At 34.0% G+C, this 22,321-nt stretch overlaps 2 protein-coding genes across 3 annotated transcripts; both read right to left on the reverse strand.

Moving 5' to 3' along the window:
- Nucleotides 1–7,510: 7,510 nt before the first annotated feature.
- LOC147407404 (ubiquitin-conjugating enzyme 15-like) lies at nucleotides 7,511–12,458 on the reverse strand. 2 transcript variants are annotated; one of them, XM_086435959.1, is made up of 6 exons: nucleotides 12,297–12,457; nucleotides 12,064–12,167; nucleotides 11,865–11,967; nucleotides 11,681–11,744; nucleotides 8,023–8,111; nucleotides 7,511–7,872 (listed from the first exon to the last, which is right to left on the reverse strand). In XM_086435959.1, exons 1-6 carry the CDS (start codon nucleotides 12,324–12,326, stop codon nucleotides 7,777–7,779), a joined length of 486 nt encoding a protein of 161 aa, XP_086292085.1. In that variant the 5' UTR covers nucleotides 12,327–12,457; the 3' UTR covers nucleotides 7,511–7,776. The 2 variants fall into 2 exon arrangements, with proteins under 2 accessions (XP_086292085.1, XP_086292084.1); XM_086435958.1 differs by having other exon boundaries at nucleotides 11,865–12,167; nucleotides 12,297–12,458.
- Nucleotides 12,459–18,811: 6,353 nt separating this feature from the next.
- On the reverse strand, nucleotides 18,812–20,197 carry DIM1B (Ribosomal RNA adenine dimethylase family protein). The gene is made up of 2 exons (XM_086432838.1): nucleotides 19,713–20,197; nucleotides 18,812–19,635 (listed from the first exon to the last, which is right to left on the reverse strand). The coding sequence occupies exons 1-2, from the start codon at nucleotides 20,121–20,123 to the stop codon at nucleotides 18,889–18,891; spliced, it is 1,158 nt and encodes a 385-aa protein (XP_086288964.1). The 5' UTR covers nucleotides 20,124–20,197; the 3' UTR covers nucleotides 18,812–18,888.
- Between the last annotated feature and the right edge of the window lie 2,124 nt (nucleotides 20,198–22,321).

The following is a 22,321-nucleotide window of genomic DNA, read 5'->3' on the forward strand; positions in this document are numbered from 1 at the left end:
TCATCTCCTACTCTCACTAAACTCCACATGTTTTTGTTAGTAAGTTGGAATTGAATTCAAGAATTTTAGGGTAGCATTGCAATATATAACATAATTGAGTTATGAGTACGACTCATTATCTACCATGAATCTTTCCCATGATTCTTCGGGATATTGCCACTTGGCACACTTTCGAGACATTGGATCCCAGGAAGATCGAGCATACTCCAGATCAAAAAATTAATTTGACAAATCCTAAAGATTGAACATTCTAAAGCATGGTTTTAGCTTAACAAAAAGCATAAAATCCTAGTGCAAGAATTTATCAGTCAAGTTAACTCATAGATTGAACACACTTGAAATAAGATGTATTTTAAGATGGATGAGTGGAAAGAATACAAATGATACAATCGACAATAAATACATATTAATGAAATTATAAAAAGTAGCTACTATAGATAATACCTTAAAATTAGGGAGGTAAAAAAAATTGTGTGAGATGCTTTGGTATGTGGAAGGAAGTTTGATTGTAGTTTCAATAAGAAGGAACAAATTTTTCGAACACTTAGAAAAATATAAATAACAAATTGTATTAACATGACAAGAGCAACTATGGATGCACTTGGATTAATGAGAGACGTGACTTTTGGTATAATTGAATGAGTGAATAAATACAAGTTATTAAACAAATCCCCAATTTTTTTGGAATAAGCTTTTGATGATGATTGTGCCAATTATTTCTTTTGATCTTCCTCGAACAACACAAATCACTTCGATGATGGTCTCTCTTCCTCCATGAATGTGTTGGGGTACCAGTGTGGTACCTGTCAAACAGTGTGGTACCTGTCAAACACACCCATTGACACTCAAATTAAAATTGAAGTTGCAAAAAATAATAGTTATATCCTTTTAACCATCTTTCAAAAATCCTTTTCTCTTTCGATCTTCTTCCTTATTTATAGGTCATTTGTTTTTCTTAATGGCCAACTTTGCCATGTTACTCCTTTTCCTTATTTAAGAGGATTCGGATTTATCCCTTTCATCAATTTTGGGAGTTGCTATCGGAAAGCTTTTACGTAATAGAAATTTAATCCTTTTAAGAAAGAACGAGATTGATGCGATCACTCACTCCAAGATTCTCAAGATATCCTTCCAATTTGAACTCAAAGCTAATAGGAAAATGCATGATCCTACTATCTTGCTCTGACATGTCCTCCCTTGCTTAGGAATGGGTAGACACTTCACTCAACTCAACTCAACTATGTTATGCTGAGTAGAGTGGTCGAACTCTTTTGGTCCCCACCTCTAGATAGTGTCGCATCCTATCTTGCTCAGCCACCAAATTATTCATATATTCAGACACATATAGGGTCCAAATTCAATCCGACTTTTATCTTATACAATGAGGTAATGGACGGTGATGACGATCCCAAGCTTATTTTTCTAAAAATTCTTTTTATTATTATTATTATTATTATTATTAGTTCAATGGGCCTTTTAAATATAATTAATATCTTTTTTTGTAAACTTGATAATGGTCTTTAATCTCTAGAATGAATTTCTAAGGATTGTTTGATCATTTAGAAGTTAGTTCAAATATCATTGATTGAATCAATTTAAATGATATGGACTTTTCTAACCTCTAACAACATTTGATGAACAAAAACAAATTATTAATTTGGAAAGAGTCGTGATGAATGCACGTGCTTTTGTTATGCTATTGACATGGGAAAGGCAAAGAAACATAGATCTTTTTCATCGGGATACACAGGAAAAAATGTGTGATTATGTGTCCTTACCATATCAACTGTACACCCAACCGCGTATCAAAACCGCGTGCATTCATCATTATTCATAAGGAAAAGGGAAAGAAAAAAATACCCACAAGTTTCTTAGGAAACACTAAAGATTTTTCATTTGAGAATTTCGAGGGGGACAAGGGTGGAGCTAGTAAGGAGTTGGTGGGGGGCAATTGCCCCCACAGAACTCTAAGACACCCCTATATTTTCAATTAATTACATGCCCTATTTGTCCACACCCTCATCTCCCTCCAAACCCAAACCCCCCTTTTTCAATTTTTTGTTGATGACATTACCTCTTGACCGGGCATTCTCATTTATTAATTGAAAATGACGCAAATATCATTTTTTTCAACTTCTAATCAAAAGAAACTTATGAATTTTTTTTTAAACCATTCATCTTCAAATTCTTTAACTATACAACTAACCATAGTTTGCCCCCACTAGAAAATCTTGGCTCTGCCCCTGAAAAGGGATATCCCCCTTCAACTACAATGTTTAAGTAAGCAATTATGTGTACCATCAACAACATTATAATTTCTTAAATTTCATAATTTAGTGAATTAATAATTTTTTCTAGTATGCATCTACTTAAAATTATTAAGTCCATTTTAGTAACGTATCTTCAAAATCCCAACAATATCTATCATGTAAAGTAGTTGGAATCTTTTATATAAAAAAACGTGGGCCATGTAATTAGCCGGCATATGTACCTGAAAACAAATAAATTATCATATAAACATTTATTTAAATCTAAATTTATTCGAATTTTTAATGACAAGTGCAGCAATTATTTTTATTTTTAACTTGTTTTAATTAAAACTAAATTAACTAATGTGAAACAAATCTCAGTATTTTTTTATAAATCAGTTAATATTCGGTAGAATTAACACGCCGAGATTAATGATTAACTAGTGATTACGCGTTTTTCTAACAACTCTTCATATATATATATATAATATATTTTTTTTTCTGGGCTCCAGCTCCAATCAATTATTAAAGATTGTGGGACCCACGTTTGAGTGGAGGAATCGAAGTAAAGAAGATCGTCGATTTGTTAGAATAGGGATCGGTTCCATCCCTTCTTGACGTATACCGTGACACGCAATGGTATGGGTCCCATTTTGGGCTAAGAAGTCTAAAGAAGACCTTGTCTTCTTATTCTATCTTTTTGTTTCTTTTGGTTTTAAGTGAACGATATTTTTGGCAGACCGTCGTGGTCTTTTCCAATACTTGGACGACGGTCCGCCCAGGCTGATGATAAGACCACATAGTTAGAGACAGCTGTAAGACTCATCATCATGTTCTTTAATAGTCCTGACCTAAGTTACTAGATTCGTTCATCGTACACGAAACTGTGAATTTGATTTTGGATTGTAAATTGTAATTGGTTGGTTATGCAATCTAAGTTGTGGTATGAACACCCACACAATTATATATATATATATTATTAATCAAGATTTGGAAAAATATAATTTATTATCGGGACCCGGGATCAACATAAATTCTTAGAATATACCTACCACATCAAATATATTTATATCATCCGAATGACTCAATTAATAATGAGGCAAAATGATTCCATAGAACATTGCTCAAATCAAATCCCATCATCCACAATTATCAAATTTTGTTGGGAGGCGAATTACGAGTTTGAGGAGACGAAAATTGATTCACATAAAGATTGATGATGTCACCCACATCATAAATGATAACGAAATCATCAACATGTGCTCATTAAATCATTATTGATCATGGGAAACAATTATAGATGATGGATCATCATCTGATGACAAAAGGGATCTTTGTGGCACCATGTGCACAATCATCACATATGTATTAACCAAGGTTTTTATGTAAACATATATTGATATGGGTTGTTCTTGAAATATATTTCTTGGAATTGATAGGTAAGCTTGACTTGAACCCACGATCCCAGAATTGTTTTGCAATGACTTGAGCTGATTGGGGTTTTCCTTTCTTACTATTTCTTTACTACTCAACAAACAATTATATAAAGCTTGTGTTGGTCTTTTAAATCATAATTGTCTTGTAATATTTTTTATTTTAATTTGATCACTTAATACTCCAAGAATGCTTCAATTTAGTCACCAAACCTTAAATTTACTATTTAAAAACAATCATCATGATCTCCTTTTAAGAATATTTAAAATGGATAATGTCTTTTAGATTTTTTTAGGGGACAATCTTAACTAGCATATAATCCTTAATTAGGAGTGCCCTCTTCAAAAAGAATTGTGATAATTTGATGCCCCTTTGACCTATGCCCCTGTCACAGAATCGTAAATCATTTGTCTTAAGATACATAAGAAAAAGATTTTGATTATACATATCTCGAGGCAAATGATATACGGTCTATGATAGGATGTGTGTGTCAAAGGAGGGGGAGGGGGAGGGGGGGGGGCATTAGAAAATCATTATTCCTCCAAAAATGCAAAGCATATAATTTATCTCAAATATATTTATTTCCTACTAATTAAAGTATACTTCAAAATTATAATATAGACTTAGGTGTTGTTTGTTAAACTGAAAAAAATAAGTGCTGATTAGCATTAAGCGCTGAAACTTATAAGCGCTGAATTTAAGTGTTGAAAAAGTTGTTTGTTTAGATGTTGAATCATGTTTGTTAAACATTGCTAAAGCTGGTAAATTGTCTTTGTTACCCTTACAATCATATTATACATTGTTTTCATGTTTCAAATACCTATTTCTTATCAATCACAATAAAATATATTATTTCTTATAAAATTAAAATATAATTTATTTTTAAATAATAAATAATACTCAAATCTTCAATTTATAAATAATAATTTCTATTTATAAAAGCCCATAAATTTCAAATTAAAAATAATAATATCATACAAGTCACAAAAATTTGAAATCAACATTAAAAGAACTTAATTTTGGATGAATAATTTCCGATGAAAATAAAATATGTATAATTATAAAAACACCCTATGAATTAATAAGGGTAACTCACACCATAGCCAAATTTTTTTTGTTTTATATGGGTTAAAGTTTTTGGAATGAGCAAATTTTTAATAAGGATGGTCTATATGGTCTTAGAGATCATCCTCACAAAAAATCAATTCATTTTGAAACTTCTAACTTGTCAAAAATAATTTTCAAAAAAAAAAGTGATGATTTACGGTTCTTGAACTTATTTTGATAGGGTTAGAAGTTTCAGGATGTGCTAATTTTTTGTGAAGATAATCTCCTCATTGTAGAGATCATCATCATCAAAAATCAACTTATTCCAAAACTTTTAACCCATATAAGACAAAATAATTTAGCCATGGTATGGGTTATATTAATTTGTGAGGTGCTTATACACTAATGAGGAGAACATCCTCACAAAAAATCAACTCATTCCAAAAATTTTAACCCATATAAGACAAAATAATTTAGTCATGCTGTGGTTTATTAATTTGTAGGGTGCTTATATACTTATCGATGAAATATAAGAGGTAATATCCTTTTAAGAATAAGGGCATACTTGTCCGTGTTAAAAAAAGCGAAGTGCTTATCGCTTTAGCACTTTTTTTTAGCATTAAAATAGTGCTGAATTTTTTTCACTTATTTTCAGCAATAAGCGCTGAAAATATAAAGTAAACAAACGCGCTATTTTGACAAAAAGTGCTGAATTTAATTTTTTTCAGCAATAAACGCTGAAAAATAGTGCAAACAAACACTGCCTTACTACTCAAATTTCTTAACCAAAACTATGTCATCCGAAGAAAAGAAAAAGAAAATGAGAAAAGTCAATCCAAAAGTGTCCTCTTTGATGAGGCATATAGATAATAGTGATGGTGGGCTTAAACCCATAGTTCAGTTGGTTTTGACAAATTGTAAAGCAATTTTGAGGATGTGGGTTCAAATCCAACTTACCTATAAAAAAAAATGATGGTGATAAAATGAGCTCTCATCATACATGTTCAATTAGGCCTAAATCTCATTTAATTTACAATAAAAACAAAATGAACTCCATTTTCTTTTTGCCAACTATTCGATTACAATGTTAATGTATTCTTTGTTATTTTACATTGGATCCACCATTCTCCAACTAAATAATTCATCTCTTCCACGCACAAGCACAACAAATTAGTTGAATTTACATAATTTTTTTCAGGGGAAATAAAAAAGGGATTAATTTTGAAACCTAAACCATAGACTTTAGTCATCACTTATTTTATTTTTTGGGAAATTAGACACCACTTATTAGATCCATGCAACTATCACCTAATAAATAAAATTGGCACTTCATTCTATATAGAAATGGAGAAAAATTAGGGGTGAAATTTAGCCTTGTGGGATGTTTGCTTCTTTTATTGAAAGTTCATCAAAGCCTTGTCCAAAAAAAATTGGGATCCACATGGGAATTGTGTCCTTAAAGACTGCATGCCATATTTATGGTTAACGATCTGATGGTTAGACCACCTGACTGTGTTGAAGGAGGCCTCATCCATAGGACACGATCAATCAGTGAGACTAAGCTCCCTCCTCCCTTGCTTTGCTTTCCTTTCCCTTTAGGCTGTGTTTGGATTAAGAGAAGTTGAGAGAAGAGAAACCCATTAAGAGAAGAGAAGTGAAGTGAAAGGAAGAGAAGAGAACAGAAGAAAAACACAATTTCTCTCCACCATGTTTGGATTGACAGGAGAGAACTTGGGACAACTTTGAAATTTTAAAATATCTTAAAAAAGATCTAGGGAAAAGTCGAAATTGTAAAATATTTTATAAGGATTTCTCTTAATTTCTCTCTTCTCTCCACTTTTGGAGAGAAAGAAAACTTACATTTTTTTTTCTCTCCCCTTCTCTCTAATTATTTTCTCTTTTTCCCCCACTTAACTACTCAAACGGAGCATTTATTTTATCTTCTCCATTTCTCTCAATCCAAACGTAACATTATAGAAATCATTAAAAAGCAGTATATAAAGTAAAGCCTATTGCTTAAAAGGGACTATTTTTTTTTTATTATTATAATAAATAATAAAATTTATTGATAAAGTGGCTGAGAAGACCAACTCAAAGATACAAAGAGAAAAACAGCCCATTCCAAAACTTCTAACCCCATAAAAAACAGTTTACAAAAAATGGACGGTGCACGATTTTTCAGCTTGTAAACATGGGTTAGAAGTTTTGGAATGGGCTGATTTTTGGTGATGATGATCTCCTCACCGTAGAGATCATCCTCACCAAAAATCAGCCCATTCCAAAACCTCTAACCCATGTTTTGAAAAATGTTTTGCCAAAAAGTTGGCCATTGAACGCCCCCCATATATATATGATATAAAATAAACACTTCTCTTGAAGAAATTTGAAATTTTAAAATCAGGTTTGAAGTTCGGATTACAATTCAATACATTATACTGCAGATATGATAACCATTTGGGAAAAAAAAAATAGTACCCTAAAATTATCAAAATGCAGTTCTATAAATGCTGTTATGACAACCAATGAGATAAAATGTCGAATCAAAGTATGCAATATCAGTATATATTGCCACTCACCAACAATGAATATATTACCACTAGCAGACTTTACAAATTTACCAAAGTTGACTTCTTCAGGTATGCAGAATTCTCGTTCTAATTACCTATCAGAAGAATTATACAACGCCGCTAAGTGAGAAATGATTGGTTATGAGGCTCTCATCATGGAGGGGAGGGTGACAAAGCAGTGATAATAAAGAATTAGAACAAAAGCAGCCACAATTTTAAAGTGCAGAAAGTTTTTTAATAGACTACAGATAGCAAGTCTGTTCGGTCATTACATATCTGCTAATTTACCACCAGGCATGCTAATTTACAGCAGCTCATAACCACTTTTGCTCAGATCCCCAATTTTGTTTCAGGATGGCACTGGAATGCAATTTTTATATATATATATCTTTTACAAGAAACAACAATTTACTTTAACTTACCTTGTTGACAGACACAGACTCACAGGAAGGTGTTTTGGTTATTTTTTCATTTTGTTATTAAACTTTGTCGTCATGGAACCACCATCTCGTCTCCTTAGGAGATCTACCATTCCTACAGTTCTTCACATAGCGATCGTTATCTGCAGGGCGTTGCTGCACACAACGTGGAAACCAATCAGAAGAAAAATAATTATGGACAACTATTTTTGTTTAATCTGTTGAAAGGAAAAGAAAAAAAAAAAAAAGGAAAGAAAACAAACCAAAAATTAAGAAATTGAGAATTTAATGGTGTTGGGTGTGTACCTTTGAAGTCGAGCTTGACAGCATGGAGAGAATACTGATACAGATAGAACTAACAGTCATGGCTGGGGACCACGAGTCATACAAAATATCTGGTAGACCATAAGAACCAAGCACAATTTATTCAGTTTGTGGAGGAACCCAGTGTACATGTCTACACAAATGATGACCTTTTACTTGCTTAATGTTATGACAGAACAATACTATGTAGTTGATAAGTTGGAATTTGAAACTATCAAGCAAATTAATTACCCAAGATCAGTCCTCAAGGGGGGACGCAGGATAAAAGTGGTGGAAATGAAGTACTTATTTCTATTTTATGTTTGTGCAAAACTACATAGTTCTCAGATCTCAAAATTTCTGAAAATCAAATATTTAGAAAACACTATTAAACATAAAACAAATAGTGCACATCTGCATAAGCTAGCTAGTGTATGAGTATCCACATATACCATCACTGCAAATGGAGGAACAAATGGTCCAGCTTTTCTGTTTATTATATAGTATGTTTTATTTAGGAATGTTAACCATGGTTGCTGCTGCAGTTAAAAATGAATTCCCCAAAACAATGGATAGACTAATCTTCCAAACCAACTTGCCAGTGCACCACCGACCAAGGTCCAGCTGCAACCATGCCTGTTTGTTGATCGAATATCCCATTGCATATAACCTAAAGTCGAACTAATTGGTGGGTCATTGATCATATATTCCTAGCAGTGATTTTATTTTATGGTTGAATTCAAAAACTCGCTTGTACATCCTCAAAAACCTTTGAATGTGTATGCAACTCTAGAAAAGAGTAGCAATCTCATAGACAAACCATTGGTGAACTTAAAAAAAAAACAAAAAACAACATCTGCGCTGGATAGGGCTTCAAGAAAGCAACACTTTTGCTTGCTAATTTCGTTGTCCCAAATGCTCAAATTTGAACTGTATCTAATACATTCCATATCTTCATACTTTCATAGTGGTATATGTGAATCTTGCAGGAAGTATTCGGGATCTGGCTGTATTTTCCCAGTTCCAGGTTGCCCATTCCTCACCTTTTTACCTTCAGTTTGTATCAACTCAACTTCCTACATTATTTGATCTATTAATCTTAGCATTCTCTCCAGTAGAACTAGGAATTGGGTAGTGGTATTTGCATCGAAGAACAAAACAGACTTTACACACCCTATTATGGTGCTCCTTCAGTGCTTGCCATGTTAGTCGCTTGTGCATCCCAATGTCCACAACCCACCAAAAAACTATATGCTTTTGCTTTTTCTCATCCATGCCACACCATATGCATGTTCCATCTGTAACCTTTATCGTCTAGCCTAGACTTCAGAAGTTAGATTATCTGTTGTGAGGTTGAATTGCATAGATGTATATCTAACATGAGCTCGACAAAATCCTACTTCAAAAGCTCAATATGCATGATGTAACGTAAAATATTATTGGTTTTCTATAAATGCATATCAAAATATTCCATCAACTAAAATTTACTCTAGATAAGTAGTACAAGTGAGAACCTGTACTGGAATCTTAGATTGTGGTTAATTGCTTTGATTGAAAATTCTTTTGTGAGGGGATAGCTCAAACAAGCTATTTTCAACTCCAGAATTAATGGTTGCTTTCTTCCACTATGGTTTGGACTTGGAAATTATCAAGGATGGATTTCATAGATACCTTTGCAGAGATCGTAACATGGCTCATGAACAGATCACAATTCCAACTCATGATGAATATTCCACAAAAGGAAAGAGACTACAATCTTTGCAAATTTAGATCCATAGTAGGAGACACTTGCAAGATCATGGATAAGGTCTTGAAGAGCCTAAAAGAAAGACTATTATGTGATACTATCTCTTTCCAAGGTCCCTCGTACACGAGGAAGACAAACATGAATTTTATCTTGATTGCAAAAAAATATGTGGACTCTAAATTAAAGAGGAAACCCCTGAAAGAGCTTAAAGATCAAGATAGAGAAATCATATATCATGTAATATAAGTTCCAAAATTATAGGTCAGAGATGTCGCGATAACAATAGCATTAGTGGATTTAGCATGCATTTGCTTAGACCTGACCTGTGTCATGATTCTAGCCCATCAATTTTAAGATTTAGGAGATTTCCCCACCGAAAGGCATTTCAATCACACATGAAAGTGAATAGGATTTTTATTATCTGAAGTCGTGCTCAACTGAAACCTCCTAATAGCACTTGAATAGAATAAAGTGAGCGTGTCCCCAAACCTGTGTCATTCACTTTCATCCTCATCAAAGCCATATCCCAAAAATTTTGAGTTGGCTTAACGAATCTCATTCCCCCATTCAATTCTATCTAAAGCCATATTTTTTGTTATTTCTAGTGTGTTCATATCAGCTCTCACAACCTTATTCCATGTTCTTTTTTGTCTTCCTCTCTTTTAGAGCCTCCATGTTGCAACTCCTAATTGCTGCTCTAATTGGTCTAGTGCTTTACACATGACCAAACCATCTTAATTAACTTTCCTCTAATTAATCACCTAGTAGGACTACTACTACATTTTCCCATGTACATTCGTTAATGGTCTTATCTTTCCTAGTTTTTTTCACTCAGCCTACTCGTCTCTGCTAGGCATAATTCATACACATTTTGTTCATATTAGTTCTCACCACATCTTTCCACATTCATTTCAGTCTTTCTCTCACTCTTTTAGAACCTTGCATATTCCTTCTAAGTGAGGCTTTAATCAGTCTTTGTTGCACTTGCACATGATCAAACCATCTCAATCAACTTTCCCTTAGTTTATCATCCATTGGGGTTACTACATTCATTTTTAGTTTTATCTCTACTAATTCTTCAACTCATCCATCTCAACATCATCTTTTCCACATGCTGTTTCTTGATTTCCCAACGATGAGCTCAATAAAGCATAGACGTTAGTAGCACCGATAATTACGGCCAACTCTATGAATTGCACAAATAAAACTGATTTTGTGGTTTTGGACTTTGGTACATTCATATATTTACCCCAATTACATAAGACACGAGCTATCTTTACTGGACATACAGGCTTGTGATGACACATAATCCAATTAAATCAGTACCAATTTGGTTTAAGATTCAAGGAAACTTTAAGAACTATGTTATTCCACCTTCCCAGTGTCTATCAGCTAGAACATGATTGTACTTTGTTGTGAGTGAATTTATAATTGCTGCATTAGAGGTCAGGTAAAATTTTCACAAGAGAAAAATATAATTTAAATAAGTAAGTGAGAGAAATTTTTTTCTCTATTATTGGTACTGGTTCACTATTCCCATGGTCTAAAAACATTCCACAAAAATGCCTTCTACCTCGAAACAGGAGCTAACCCAATGTCAAGTACCTTCATGCTTATAAATCTTCCACCATTTCTACCAATAAAAGTAAAATGAAATTAACTTTTTCTTTGCTATTAAATATTTTATGCATATTTGACAAGAAAAATTATATAATTTCCAAATGGAATCCTTCAATCAAAAGGGAACTACATTGACCTGCTAAGCAATGGCATATATTCCTTACTTTGCATAATAAGAATCAGAACAAAACATAATAGAAAAAAAAAAAAAAATTCAACCATCAATCAGAACAGGATAATTTAAGCCTCTAAAAAACAAATTCACAGAAAATATGAGAAACTCATTAAAATTACCTAAACATATGTGGCCATTGCTGTAAATATGAGGATGCAGAGGAGCAGGAGCGATAAAAATAACCTATCCAACGAACAGAAAATAAAAAAAATTTAAAATCCGAAAATAAAAAGAAAATAACCCAAAAATAGAATCTGATGCGCAATTCGCAAAAAAAAAAAAAAAAAACGATCTTTTTTGCACCTGTGGTGCTTCCATGGGGTACTGCTCTGGAAAATCTACTTGAAGTTGGTAAGTTTCGTTGACATAAAGAGTTCCCGAAGCTCCATTAACTTCGATAATCCACCTTCGAATCACCCAAAAAAAAAAAAAATAGGAGAAATCAACAAAAGAACAAAAAAATAGAGAAAAAATGAAATATAATCCTAACCCTAACCCTAACCTTTGGAGATTATCAGTAACTTTGTGTTTGAATCCAACTGGAGGGTTGATCTGCCATTCAACGAGCTCTTTCTGGAGACGATTGCAAGCGATCTTGCTCAGAGCCTAAACAAGAAATTTACAAGAAATCAACAAAATGAAGAACTATGGATCAGTGTTTACAGATTAAGAAGTAAAAAAATAAAATTAGGGCACAAACAGAGGTAGATTTTGTCAGAGAGAAAAAAATCCAACCTTGCGAGAAGGGGCAGAAGAGCTTGTCATGGCTTGGGATTGGAGACAGAGACAGAAAAAGACAGAGAGAGAAAGAGAGAGAGACTGGGCGATAGAAGAAACAATGAATGAGGGTATATTGGCGAAGGACCGTCGTATTTTTCTGTTTCCCAAATTGCCCCTTAATGGGGGAATCATTTGTTGACGAGTGATGGGATGGATCCTTCACTTCGTTGGTTAAATTGGGGAATTTAATTGGGTCCATTATTGGGGAATTTAATTGGGTCCATTATTTTGTGGAAGCGACCGTATGGAAACGGTAACGGATCAATGGATATATCCAAACTTAATAAATTCTTCAAGGAGTCGACTTTATGATCCGACCCGGGTCATAAATTTTAGACCTAAGGGACCAAAGAGTTAGTCATTTTTATCTAAATTAAATTAAACATACTTAGATTAGTAATCAACATGATTAAAGGGTATGATTGATTCAATAACTTGAGAAAAAAACCAAAATTTTGATCATTAAAATATGAAATCCAACGGTCAGGTATAAAAAATACATATCTCAAGTCTGTCACATATATTTTAATGACCAGGATTTTAGGTCTATGGATTTCTACCCAAAAATAAATATGGTATTCTCATGGCCATTAACCCGACCTGACCTTAAAGAGAATGCTCAAACTTCTCAAATGCGTTAGTATATTTTATATGTATATATGTTATGTATGAATCAATGTATGATTTTTACCAAATAATTACTAAACATATTATCAATAAAAACTTACTTTCATCTCTAATCATTTTTTCAATTTAGATAGAGATCCAACCTTATTTTGCTAAATAATGATATTAAACCGCTCCAAAATGATATATATAAAAAAAAAAAAAAAACTCAAATTTAATTTTTATAGAAGTCAAGATTAGTCTGAGCCTAATAGAAACAGGTTTGGGCATAGCCAATTTAAACTTTGATAGGAGTATAAGGCTGGTCTAAGTATAACCGACCTCTTCAAGCCGGGTTAGAGTTCAACCAACCCGGTCTAAACCAGCCCATTGACAATCTTGCTCACATGGTCCTAATGTTCTTTATCTTTCTCTACAATTACTCTCTTCATCATCTTCTTTTTTTAAATCCCTTACTTTCTTAGCCCCTCCCCCTCACCCTAATTGTTTGTGTATCTACGATTAAAAACATTACTACTAAAAAGACAAAAATAATCTTAATTTTATTGTGTTACGTCTAATAAAATTGAAGCCAAGATTTTTCTCACATGGGGGCAACCAAGAGCAAAAAAAAAAAAAATTGTGGGGGCCATTACAATGAATTTTCTTATCGTTGTTGTTATCTGCGCAATAACTCTTGTATTCTCATAGATTTCGAATTTTTGTAAATTGGCCCGTAAATGGGGCCATTGACATTAAAGAAAAGAAAAAAAGAGATAGTTTTGTACTATTAACTTTTATTTAAATATAAAATTATTATTGATAATAAATTATTAATATGATATTATAGAAACTAACTTTTATTGCCAATAATTTGACATATAGTTATTTTGACCACCATTTATCTTTTCAGAAGTTTTCTTTAATTGTTACAGAAAAAATAAAAGAAACTATTAATATTTTAAAAAATTATAGCGATCATTAAAAAATTAAAGTCGTTTATAAACAACAAATGCATTTTGCATTTCTCTATTATAATTATAATATATAAAGTGTGACAATTTGCAAGGGGGAATAAGGGGTGATGTTGGTGCTCCCTTGCTTTATTGCGATTGTTTGCCATGTTCACATCCTTTCTTGACTTAGGTACAAAAGGACCTATTTTTAATATTTTTCTTGAAGGCCATGTTCCTACCAAATTTGGGGTAGTCTCTCAATCATAGTGGATGAATTTATTTTCCTTCCTTCTTTCTTTCTTTCTTTCTTTTCCCTGTTTTTTTCTCGAAAAGATTGTTTGATGTACACATACATTGTACCATTGAAAATTTGAATATATATTGAAAATCCATATATATAATTGAGTTTACCTCTAATCAATTACATGTGCAAGGTGGCATAGTCATCATCGTTAAACATTGACGTGTCATGTTCATCCACTTGATTATGTCTAAAGACACGCATTCTTTTTATTGCAAGTGCTTTATATCTACTGACTATCTCAATCCAAGTTTTTTAGGATTTTTTTCTCGTTCTTTTTAGAATCTTGAACTTACACATTTCTTGTATTTTGAACTACAATCGGCATTTGTTGAGGATTACCATGTCATCCTTGTACATTTCCATATAATTTTATCGTTTATTGGGAGTTTTTCATTTATTCATCTCAATATTTTCATTTTTGTCGTGCTCAATCTATTAATATATTGCTTCGTGATCAAATAACCTCTAACTATTGGAATTTTAGTGGGTTGAATTTTGAAAACCCTTTAATATTCATTAAGTATTAATCTTAGGGTAAAAAATCAAATCCTACTATCTCTATGTTTGTGAATTTTTGTCTTGTATAATTTTAATCTCACATCGATTAAGGGTAGAGTTGATTTGCAATTCTTATAAAATTATACTTTTATTAGTTTTAAACTTGATAGAGGCAGGAGACGGACTCATTGAAATTCAAGATTCCAATTGAGATTTAGATCTACTAATTCGAAAATCTTAATACGTGTGCCCACCTACCGGGGGGGGATGCAACTCTACATATCATCTAAAAAGATGTTACATGTTTAATAAAAGTTTTGAAGGTAAGATATTATTAACACGCCTTGGAATTCAAAAAGAATAATAAAGAGATCCTTTTGAATGAAATCCCTATCTTTTAATATTCACTTTGAGAGTACAGATACCATGTTAGCGATTCCTATCTTTCCCCAAGTAAAAGTGTATTCGAATGACTTTATAAACCTAACCCTCTAAGCTTTGTTAGAGAGGGACAAAGCATCCATGTTTCTATTGTTCTTTTACAATTACGGGTCTCTTTCTTGTAAAAAAAGGCTCTTGAAGTGCACATTTCATCTAAAAGAAGGGACTTATTCCTTTTGGATTACACTTGGATATGTCTTAATTCTGATGCTTCAACACAAATCTTATATTATATGGACGAGACTCAACGCATAAGGGATGTCCAGAACTTGGCCCACAGTGCATGGCCTTTAACCGTGTAGCTTAGCCCAAGATTACTATTGGCTACGATGGGATGGGGTAGATTTGTTTATTTAAAGAAGGCTGCAACCTGGGCAGGCTGGCCCAATCCACACCTGGGCTCAACCTGATTGATGGGTGAGTCCGGGCCGAATTACATAGAAGATGAGTTGAGCCTAGGTTGAATATCTCAACCTGATTCCAATTCAGATTGAGGGTAGAACAACCCGACTCAACCCAAATCTGATGTTATATATATGGGGAGCGATCGGAGGCCCTAAAGAGAGCCAAACATTGTGCCAAACATTTTTCAAAACATGGGTTAGAAGCTTCGGAATGGGCTGATTTTTTGTGAGGATGATCTCTACGGTGAAGAGACCATTTTCACCAAAAATCAGCTCATTCCAAAACTTCTAACCCTAGTTAACATGTTGAAGAATTGTGGACCATCCAATTTTTGTAAATCACTTTTGATGGGGTTAGAAGTTTGGGAATGGGCTTATTTTTGGCGAGGATGATCTCCTCATCATAAAGATCATCCTTAGAAAAAATCAGCCCATTCCAATGTTTGGCACAATGTTTGATTCACTTTAGGGCCTCCAAACATACATGGGGGCGGTTCAAGGGCCATATGTAAAAATATATGAAAAAACAATGGTTTTTTAAAATATGGGTTAGAGGTTTTGGATTGAGCTGATTTTTTGTAAGGATGGCCACTATGATGAGAAGATCATCCTCACACAAAATCAGCTCAATCAGAAACTTCTAAATCCATCAAAAGTGATTTACAAATTATTGACAAAAATTGATAAAAAATCGACAGTCCACATTCTAAATCACTTTTAATGGGGTTAGAAATTTCAGATTAGATTGATTTTTTTTTTTCCAGATGATCTTCCCATCATAGAGATCATCCTCACAAAAAATCAGCTCAATCCAAAATTTCTAACCCATATTTTAAAATTTTATTAATGTTACATTGTTTTTACATATGTTTTCTCATATGTCCCTTGAACCTGACCCTATATATATATATAGGGTCAGGTTCAAGGGCCATATGAGAAAACATATGTAAAAACTTTCGTTTTTAATAAAATTTTAAAAAATGGGTTAGAAATTTTGGATTGAGCTGATTTTTTGTGAGGATGATCTCTATGATGGGAAGATCTTCCAAAAAAAAAAAAAAATCAGTCCAATCTGAAATTCTAACCCCATTAAAAGTGATTTAGAATGTGGACCGTCGATTTTTTACCAATTTTTATCACTAATTTGTAAATCACTTTTGATGGATTTAGAAGTTTCTGATTGAGCTGATTTTTTGTGAGGATGATCTTTTCATCATAGTGACCATCCTTGCAAAAAATCAGCTCAATCCAAAACCTCTAACTCTTATTTTGAAAAACGAAAGTTTTTTCATATGTCTTCTCATATGGCCCTTGAACCGCCCCCATATATATATATATGGTTATTTATTTATTTATATTAATTATAGATTTTTTATTCCATCTTATTATGACTCTTATTTAGTTGATATTAATGTGAACTTTGGTTTACTATGTATAAATATTATGTCAATGATGTATTTGAAGGTTGTATGCAAATTTATTTACTAGTGATTTTGTTTTTTTATGTTGTATATCTTTTTTCAAAATATAAAATATGAAATTATTTGTAAATCAAAAAGAAATTAAGGTTATTCAATGAGCCCAACCTGACCAAAATTACCTAACTCGGGCTAACCCGAACTTAACCCAATTTTAAAAGATCAAGCTCAGGTTGAACTTGAGTTAGTAAACTTAGGCCTGATGGTCAGTTGAGTTGAACTCGGTTTGTGGGTTTTGCTACTGGGGTTGAGATTGTGTTTATCCTCCAACCCGTCCAGGTTGCAACACTACTTTAAAGGGACACGTTTGGGCTTGGGTTTAGGGATTCTCTTTCTCTATCTCTCTCTCTCAAAAGATAACAGTCAGCCCAGCAAAGCATGCCAAAGAAGCCCTAATGCAGTCGGGCCAGACCAGAGGAGGATAAAGCTTCGACATGCTTATTATTGTTCTCTTTTTTCAAACACCCAGCAGGACTTGTTTGGTAATTAACTAAACCGAATTTGGATTAGACTTTAAGCCGATCCGGTCCATAAATGATGGTTATGACCAATCGGTTTACTTGATTTTTGATGATAATGTTATTAAGGGAACCATATATGCCCACAGTTCTAATTACTCAACCAAATGCCTTTGTTTTTGCCACATGCACAGTCTTGTGGGCCCATAGACACACTTCGATGGACCTACATACCGAAGATCAGCTTGATTGGTCACTTTAAGTCATTGAATTCAATAATGAAAATTTCAAGGGCCATATAAGAAGATTAATATGTGATCCAAGCCCACAATGAAAAGACATTCTGTTTCTCAAGTAATACTCATATATTTTCTCTAGCTCACAATTGAAAATGAGTCGTGATGAATGCACGCGGTCTTGGTATGCGACTGACTTGGCAAGGAAATGGAACCATAGATCATTCTCATCGGGATACACAGGAAAAATATGTGTTGTTATGTGTCCTTGCCACGTCAGTCATGCACGTAACCAACCGCGTGCATTCATCATTATTCTTGAAAAATTCTTCATGTCAAAACTATCTTATTATATGGTTTTCAATGTTAAATCTTTTCAGTAAGTTTCTTTATTTTATTTTTTAGTCCTCCTTTTTATTACATTTACAAAGGGTAATATTTCCCATGATCTCTTTCTTTTTTCCTTTAAGCGAAATTATTCATTTGTTTTTTAGATATGAACCCAATTTTTCAATAATAGAAGATATAGCTCTGAATAAAATGGAATGAAGGAATGAAATTCATTTAGCCAACTCCAGACATGGGATTGAGTATTATAAGCTCGTCATATCTTTGTAAAAGAAGAGAATCGGTTGAAGGAATGAAACTTCAAAACTGCATGTGAACTTTCTTGTTTAAACCCCAAAGTTTTATTCTCACTTCTCAGACAAGTGATCTCTATAATTGCAATGCTCTACTAGTCTGTAATGTGTGAAATTTTACACGGTAGATGGCCATGTTTAATCCATCTGTTCATATTCTGCTCTAGGAAGACACATTTACATCCTACTCAGACACATTTGGATGAAGTGCCATTGCCTGTGATGGGAAACTTAGTTATGTCGGGCTGGTCAAGTTTATTTTAGAATGAATTCCACCCACCCTAGATCTCTATTTGATTGAAAGAGGATCATAACCAAACCCTTCTTAATAAATTTAGGCCCTGCTTGTTTGCACCATAAACATAAACCTTTTCAAAGTTTTGTGGAATATGTTTGCTTGGTTGTAATTTAATATGTGGGATCCATGTAAATTATCATAAAACGTAGTCAAAATCCCAACTAAAGAATTGTTCTCTTTCATTAGAACTAATAGAACAATGTTTGAATTAAGTTTAGCCAGTGATGTTAAGAACTGCAAGATGCAGCAAATTGTACATCGTGTTCTCGTTTTCCCGTTACTTGATCATGGAAATGAATTCCAGCTTGGTTGAAGAGGGTGAGCAAACGCAACAACTCCTCGTTAGATAGCTTTGAAGGCCTCTTCTCTTCAAACCCACCCTCTCTTAGAACCCCAATGATCTTATCTCTAAATTGACCCATTTCCATTTCTGGATTGGAACAATCTTCTTCTTCTTCTTCGTCCTCCGTTCCTTTGTCATTATCGTAATTATATTCGGTGATGACATTGTCATCACATTCATTAATCATCCGGAACCTTCTTGAGAGTTCCGTTACCTTCTTCTTCTGCTTAAACGTCGCACCCAACGTCTTGTTTTTCTTACTAAAACACGTCCGTGTAAAAGCCCACCATTCATCCATATCCACATCCGGAACATGAGCCTTCGGATGGATTTTAACAACCGAAGAGTCAACTTTCGGAATCGGAACAAAATCCCTCTTACTAACATTCATGATGAACTCCACATCAGCCACCAACTTCACATTCACAGCAAGACGATTAAAAGAAGAGTCGCCAGGGTTAGCCAATAAACGCCAAGCAAATTCCTTTTGAAGTAAAAGTGTGGCGCTCCTAAATAAGTCAGCCCCGAATACAAGCTTTGCTATAAGAGGCGAAGATATACCATATGGGATGTTGGCAACAACAAGGTCAAACCGAGGAAACTCGGTCTTCAGAGCATCTTTACATATAATCTGCAAAACCCAATCACTAATTTAAACTTACAAGTTTCGGTGAGGCATTTCGTCGAACAAGTTGTAAATTATCTTACAGTGAGTTGGTTTTCAAGTCCCCGCTCCGAGACGCGATTACTGAGAATTTCGACCATTCGTTTGTCGATTTCAACGGCGACAACTTTCTCAGCTGCCTGGAGGAGCCTTAGTGTGAGATTTCCAGTTCCAGGTCCAATCTCGAGGACTGTATCAGTGGGCCTTACGTCAGCTTTACGAACAATGGCGTCAAGAACTCGAGGATTGGTTAGAATGTGTTGGCCACGGCTCTTGAGTAGGTGAATTCGGCCTTCGTCTCCATCCCTGGACTTTCGATTCTTCTCATGGTAGTCGTCATTGTCGTCCTTGGGAATGTAGCGGCGACTCGATCTTGTGCCAAAGAGGCGGAGAGATTGCTGCTGTTGGAGGAATTGTGTGAGTTTGTGAGAGAGAGAATTGGGTTGGCGGATCATCTAGGTGTCCTTTTTGTAAAATTGATTTTGAATTTCTGTTAAAGAGTGTGGGTGGTGGGAAGGTTAAAATTGAAAATAAATAAATAACACACTAGCGGGTTATATATATGGGAAATGTTCAGCACCCTAAGTTTTACCACACACTTTAACAAACGTTTTTTGTCCTACATGGGTTAGAAGTTTTGAAATGAGTTGATTTTTGATGAGGATAATCTCTATGATTAGAAGATCATCCTCCCCAAAAATCAGCCCATTCCGAAATGTTTAGCCCCTGTTTACACGTTGAAAAATCGTGGACCGTCCATTTTTTGTAAATCAATTTTGATGGGGTTAGAAGTTTTGGAATGAGCTGATTTTTGGTGAGGATGATCTCCTCACCATAGAGATCATCCTCACCAAAAATCAGCTCATTCCGAAACTTCTAACCCATGTAAGACAAAACGCGTTTGTTAAGTGTGTGGTAAAACTTAGGGTGCTGAACGGGACCCTATATATATATATATATGGGAAATGTTCAGCACCCTAAGTTTTACCACACACTTTAACAAACGTTTTTTGTCCTACATGGGTTAGAAGTTTTGGAATGAGCTGATTTTTGGTGAGGATGATCTCTATGATTAGAAGATCATCCTCCCCAAAAATCAGCTCATTCCGAAATGTTTAGCCCCATGTTTACACGTTGAAAAATCGTGGACCGTCTATTTTTTGTAAATCAATTTTGATGGGGTTAGAAGTTTTGGAATGAGCTGATTTTTGGTGAGGATGATCTCTAGGAGATCATCCTCACCAAAAATCAGCTCATTCCAAAACTAGAGATCATCCTCACCAAAAATCAGCTCATTCCAAAACTTCTAACCCATGTAAGACAAAACGCGTTTGTTAAAGTGTGTGGTAAAACTAAGGGTGGCGAACGGGCCCTATATATATATATATATATAATATATATATATAGGGAACGGTTTAGCAGCCCTAAAGTTTGCCAAGTTTGGTGCCAAACATTTTTCAACATGTGGGTTAGAAGCTTTGGAATGAGCTGATTTTTTGTGAAGATGATCTCTATGATGAGGAGATCATCCTCACCAAAAATCAGCCAATTCCAAAACTTCTAACCCTATCAAAAGTGATTTACAAAAATTGGACGGTTCACTATTCTTCAACTTGTAAACTAGGGTTAGAAGTTTCAAAATGAGCTGATTTTTTTTTGAGGATGATCTCTTCATCGTAGAGATCATTCTCACAAAAAATCAGCCTATTCCAAAACTTCTAACCCCATCAAAAGTGATTTACAAAAAATGTTTGGCACCAAACTTGGCAAACTTTAGGGCTGCCGAACCGCTCCCATATATATATATATATAGGTTACCCAAGTCATCTGACCCGAGTTATCCGGGTACGAGCACATTCTATATCCAATTACGCATTCGGTTAAAATTGACCCATATTATCCGAAATATGTTTAGGGTTGGATGCGGACACATGTCGTATAAGACCATAATATCGATTTATCCAAATTTAAAATGATAAATTGATAACAAGGTATATGTATATAATCCAAAATTAAAGTTCCACCATGTATCCAGAAAATGATGTATACCTAATTTGGATATCTACTCAAAATTTGGGTATGATTCAGAAAAGGATATTGTAGATTCAAAAACTTACACGGCATCAAGATTATTAGTGATGGATTGATTTCTTCCTTCTATGCTTATGAGTGTACTTACAACAACATCTCTCCGATGTCCAAATCAGGATCTTAGTACAAAAAATAATGTAAAATTTAAGGGAGAAAGAATTGCATACTTTTTAGTTTTGGTACCCATTGCCCTTGTATTTATAAAGCTCGAACCTTAGCATCTTTTGCCATCCTCTCTTTAAAGTCATCCTTATCTGTTTTATTCGTTTCTTCTTATTAGGAATTTATTTACCCCTATTTCTATATTCATTCATTCCTTCTATTTAGAGATCTCCATTTTTCTCCATGAACTCTTGTCCCTATCACAATTGAATCTATGATTTCTCAATAATTCATTTGAATGAATTTCTTTATCAGTGTTACGACTTAATTCTATTCTAGCTCTAGAGTTACTTCTTCCATAAATCCGAGTCTCCCCACCATCTAAATTTTCATCATCCAACCTTCTCTTATATGGTCGGATCTCGAAGGTCGAAATTCGATGTTTCCCCTCCTTTGTGAT

The sequence above is a fragment of the Akebia trifoliata genome, chromosome 3, assembly GCF_017979445.1.
Source record: "Akebia trifoliata isolate Shusen 1 chromosome 3, ASM1797944v1, whole genome shotgun sequence".
NCBI lineage: Eukaryota > Viridiplantae > Streptophyta > Magnoliopsida > Ranunculales > Lardizabalaceae > Akebia > Akebia trifoliata.

What these genes read in the sequence shown, in the direction of transcription:
- DIM1B (XM_086432838.1), bottom strand. Translation starts at nt 20,123, where the DNA reads ATGATCCGCCAACCCAATTCTCTCTCTCACAAACTCACACAATTCCTC. An exon ending in GACTTGAAAACCAACTCACT is followed by an intron (nt 19,636 to 19,712) that starts GTAAGATAATTT and finishes TGGGTTTTGCAG; the next exon opens with ATTATATGTAAAGATGCTCT.
- LOC147407404 (XM_086435958.1), bottom strand. Translation starts at nt 12,326, where the DNA reads ATGACAAGCTCTTCTGCCCCTTCTCGCAAG. An exon ending in CAATGGCCACATATGTTTAG is followed by an intron (nt 8,112 to 11,680) that starts GTAATTTTAATG and finishes ATGGTCTACCAG; the next exon opens with ATATTTTGTATGACTCGTGG. An exon ending in TGTCAAGCTCGACTTCAAAG is followed by an intron (nt 7,873 to 8,022) that starts GTACACACCCAA and finishes CGTTGTGTGCAG; the next exon opens with CAACGCCCTGCAGATAACGA.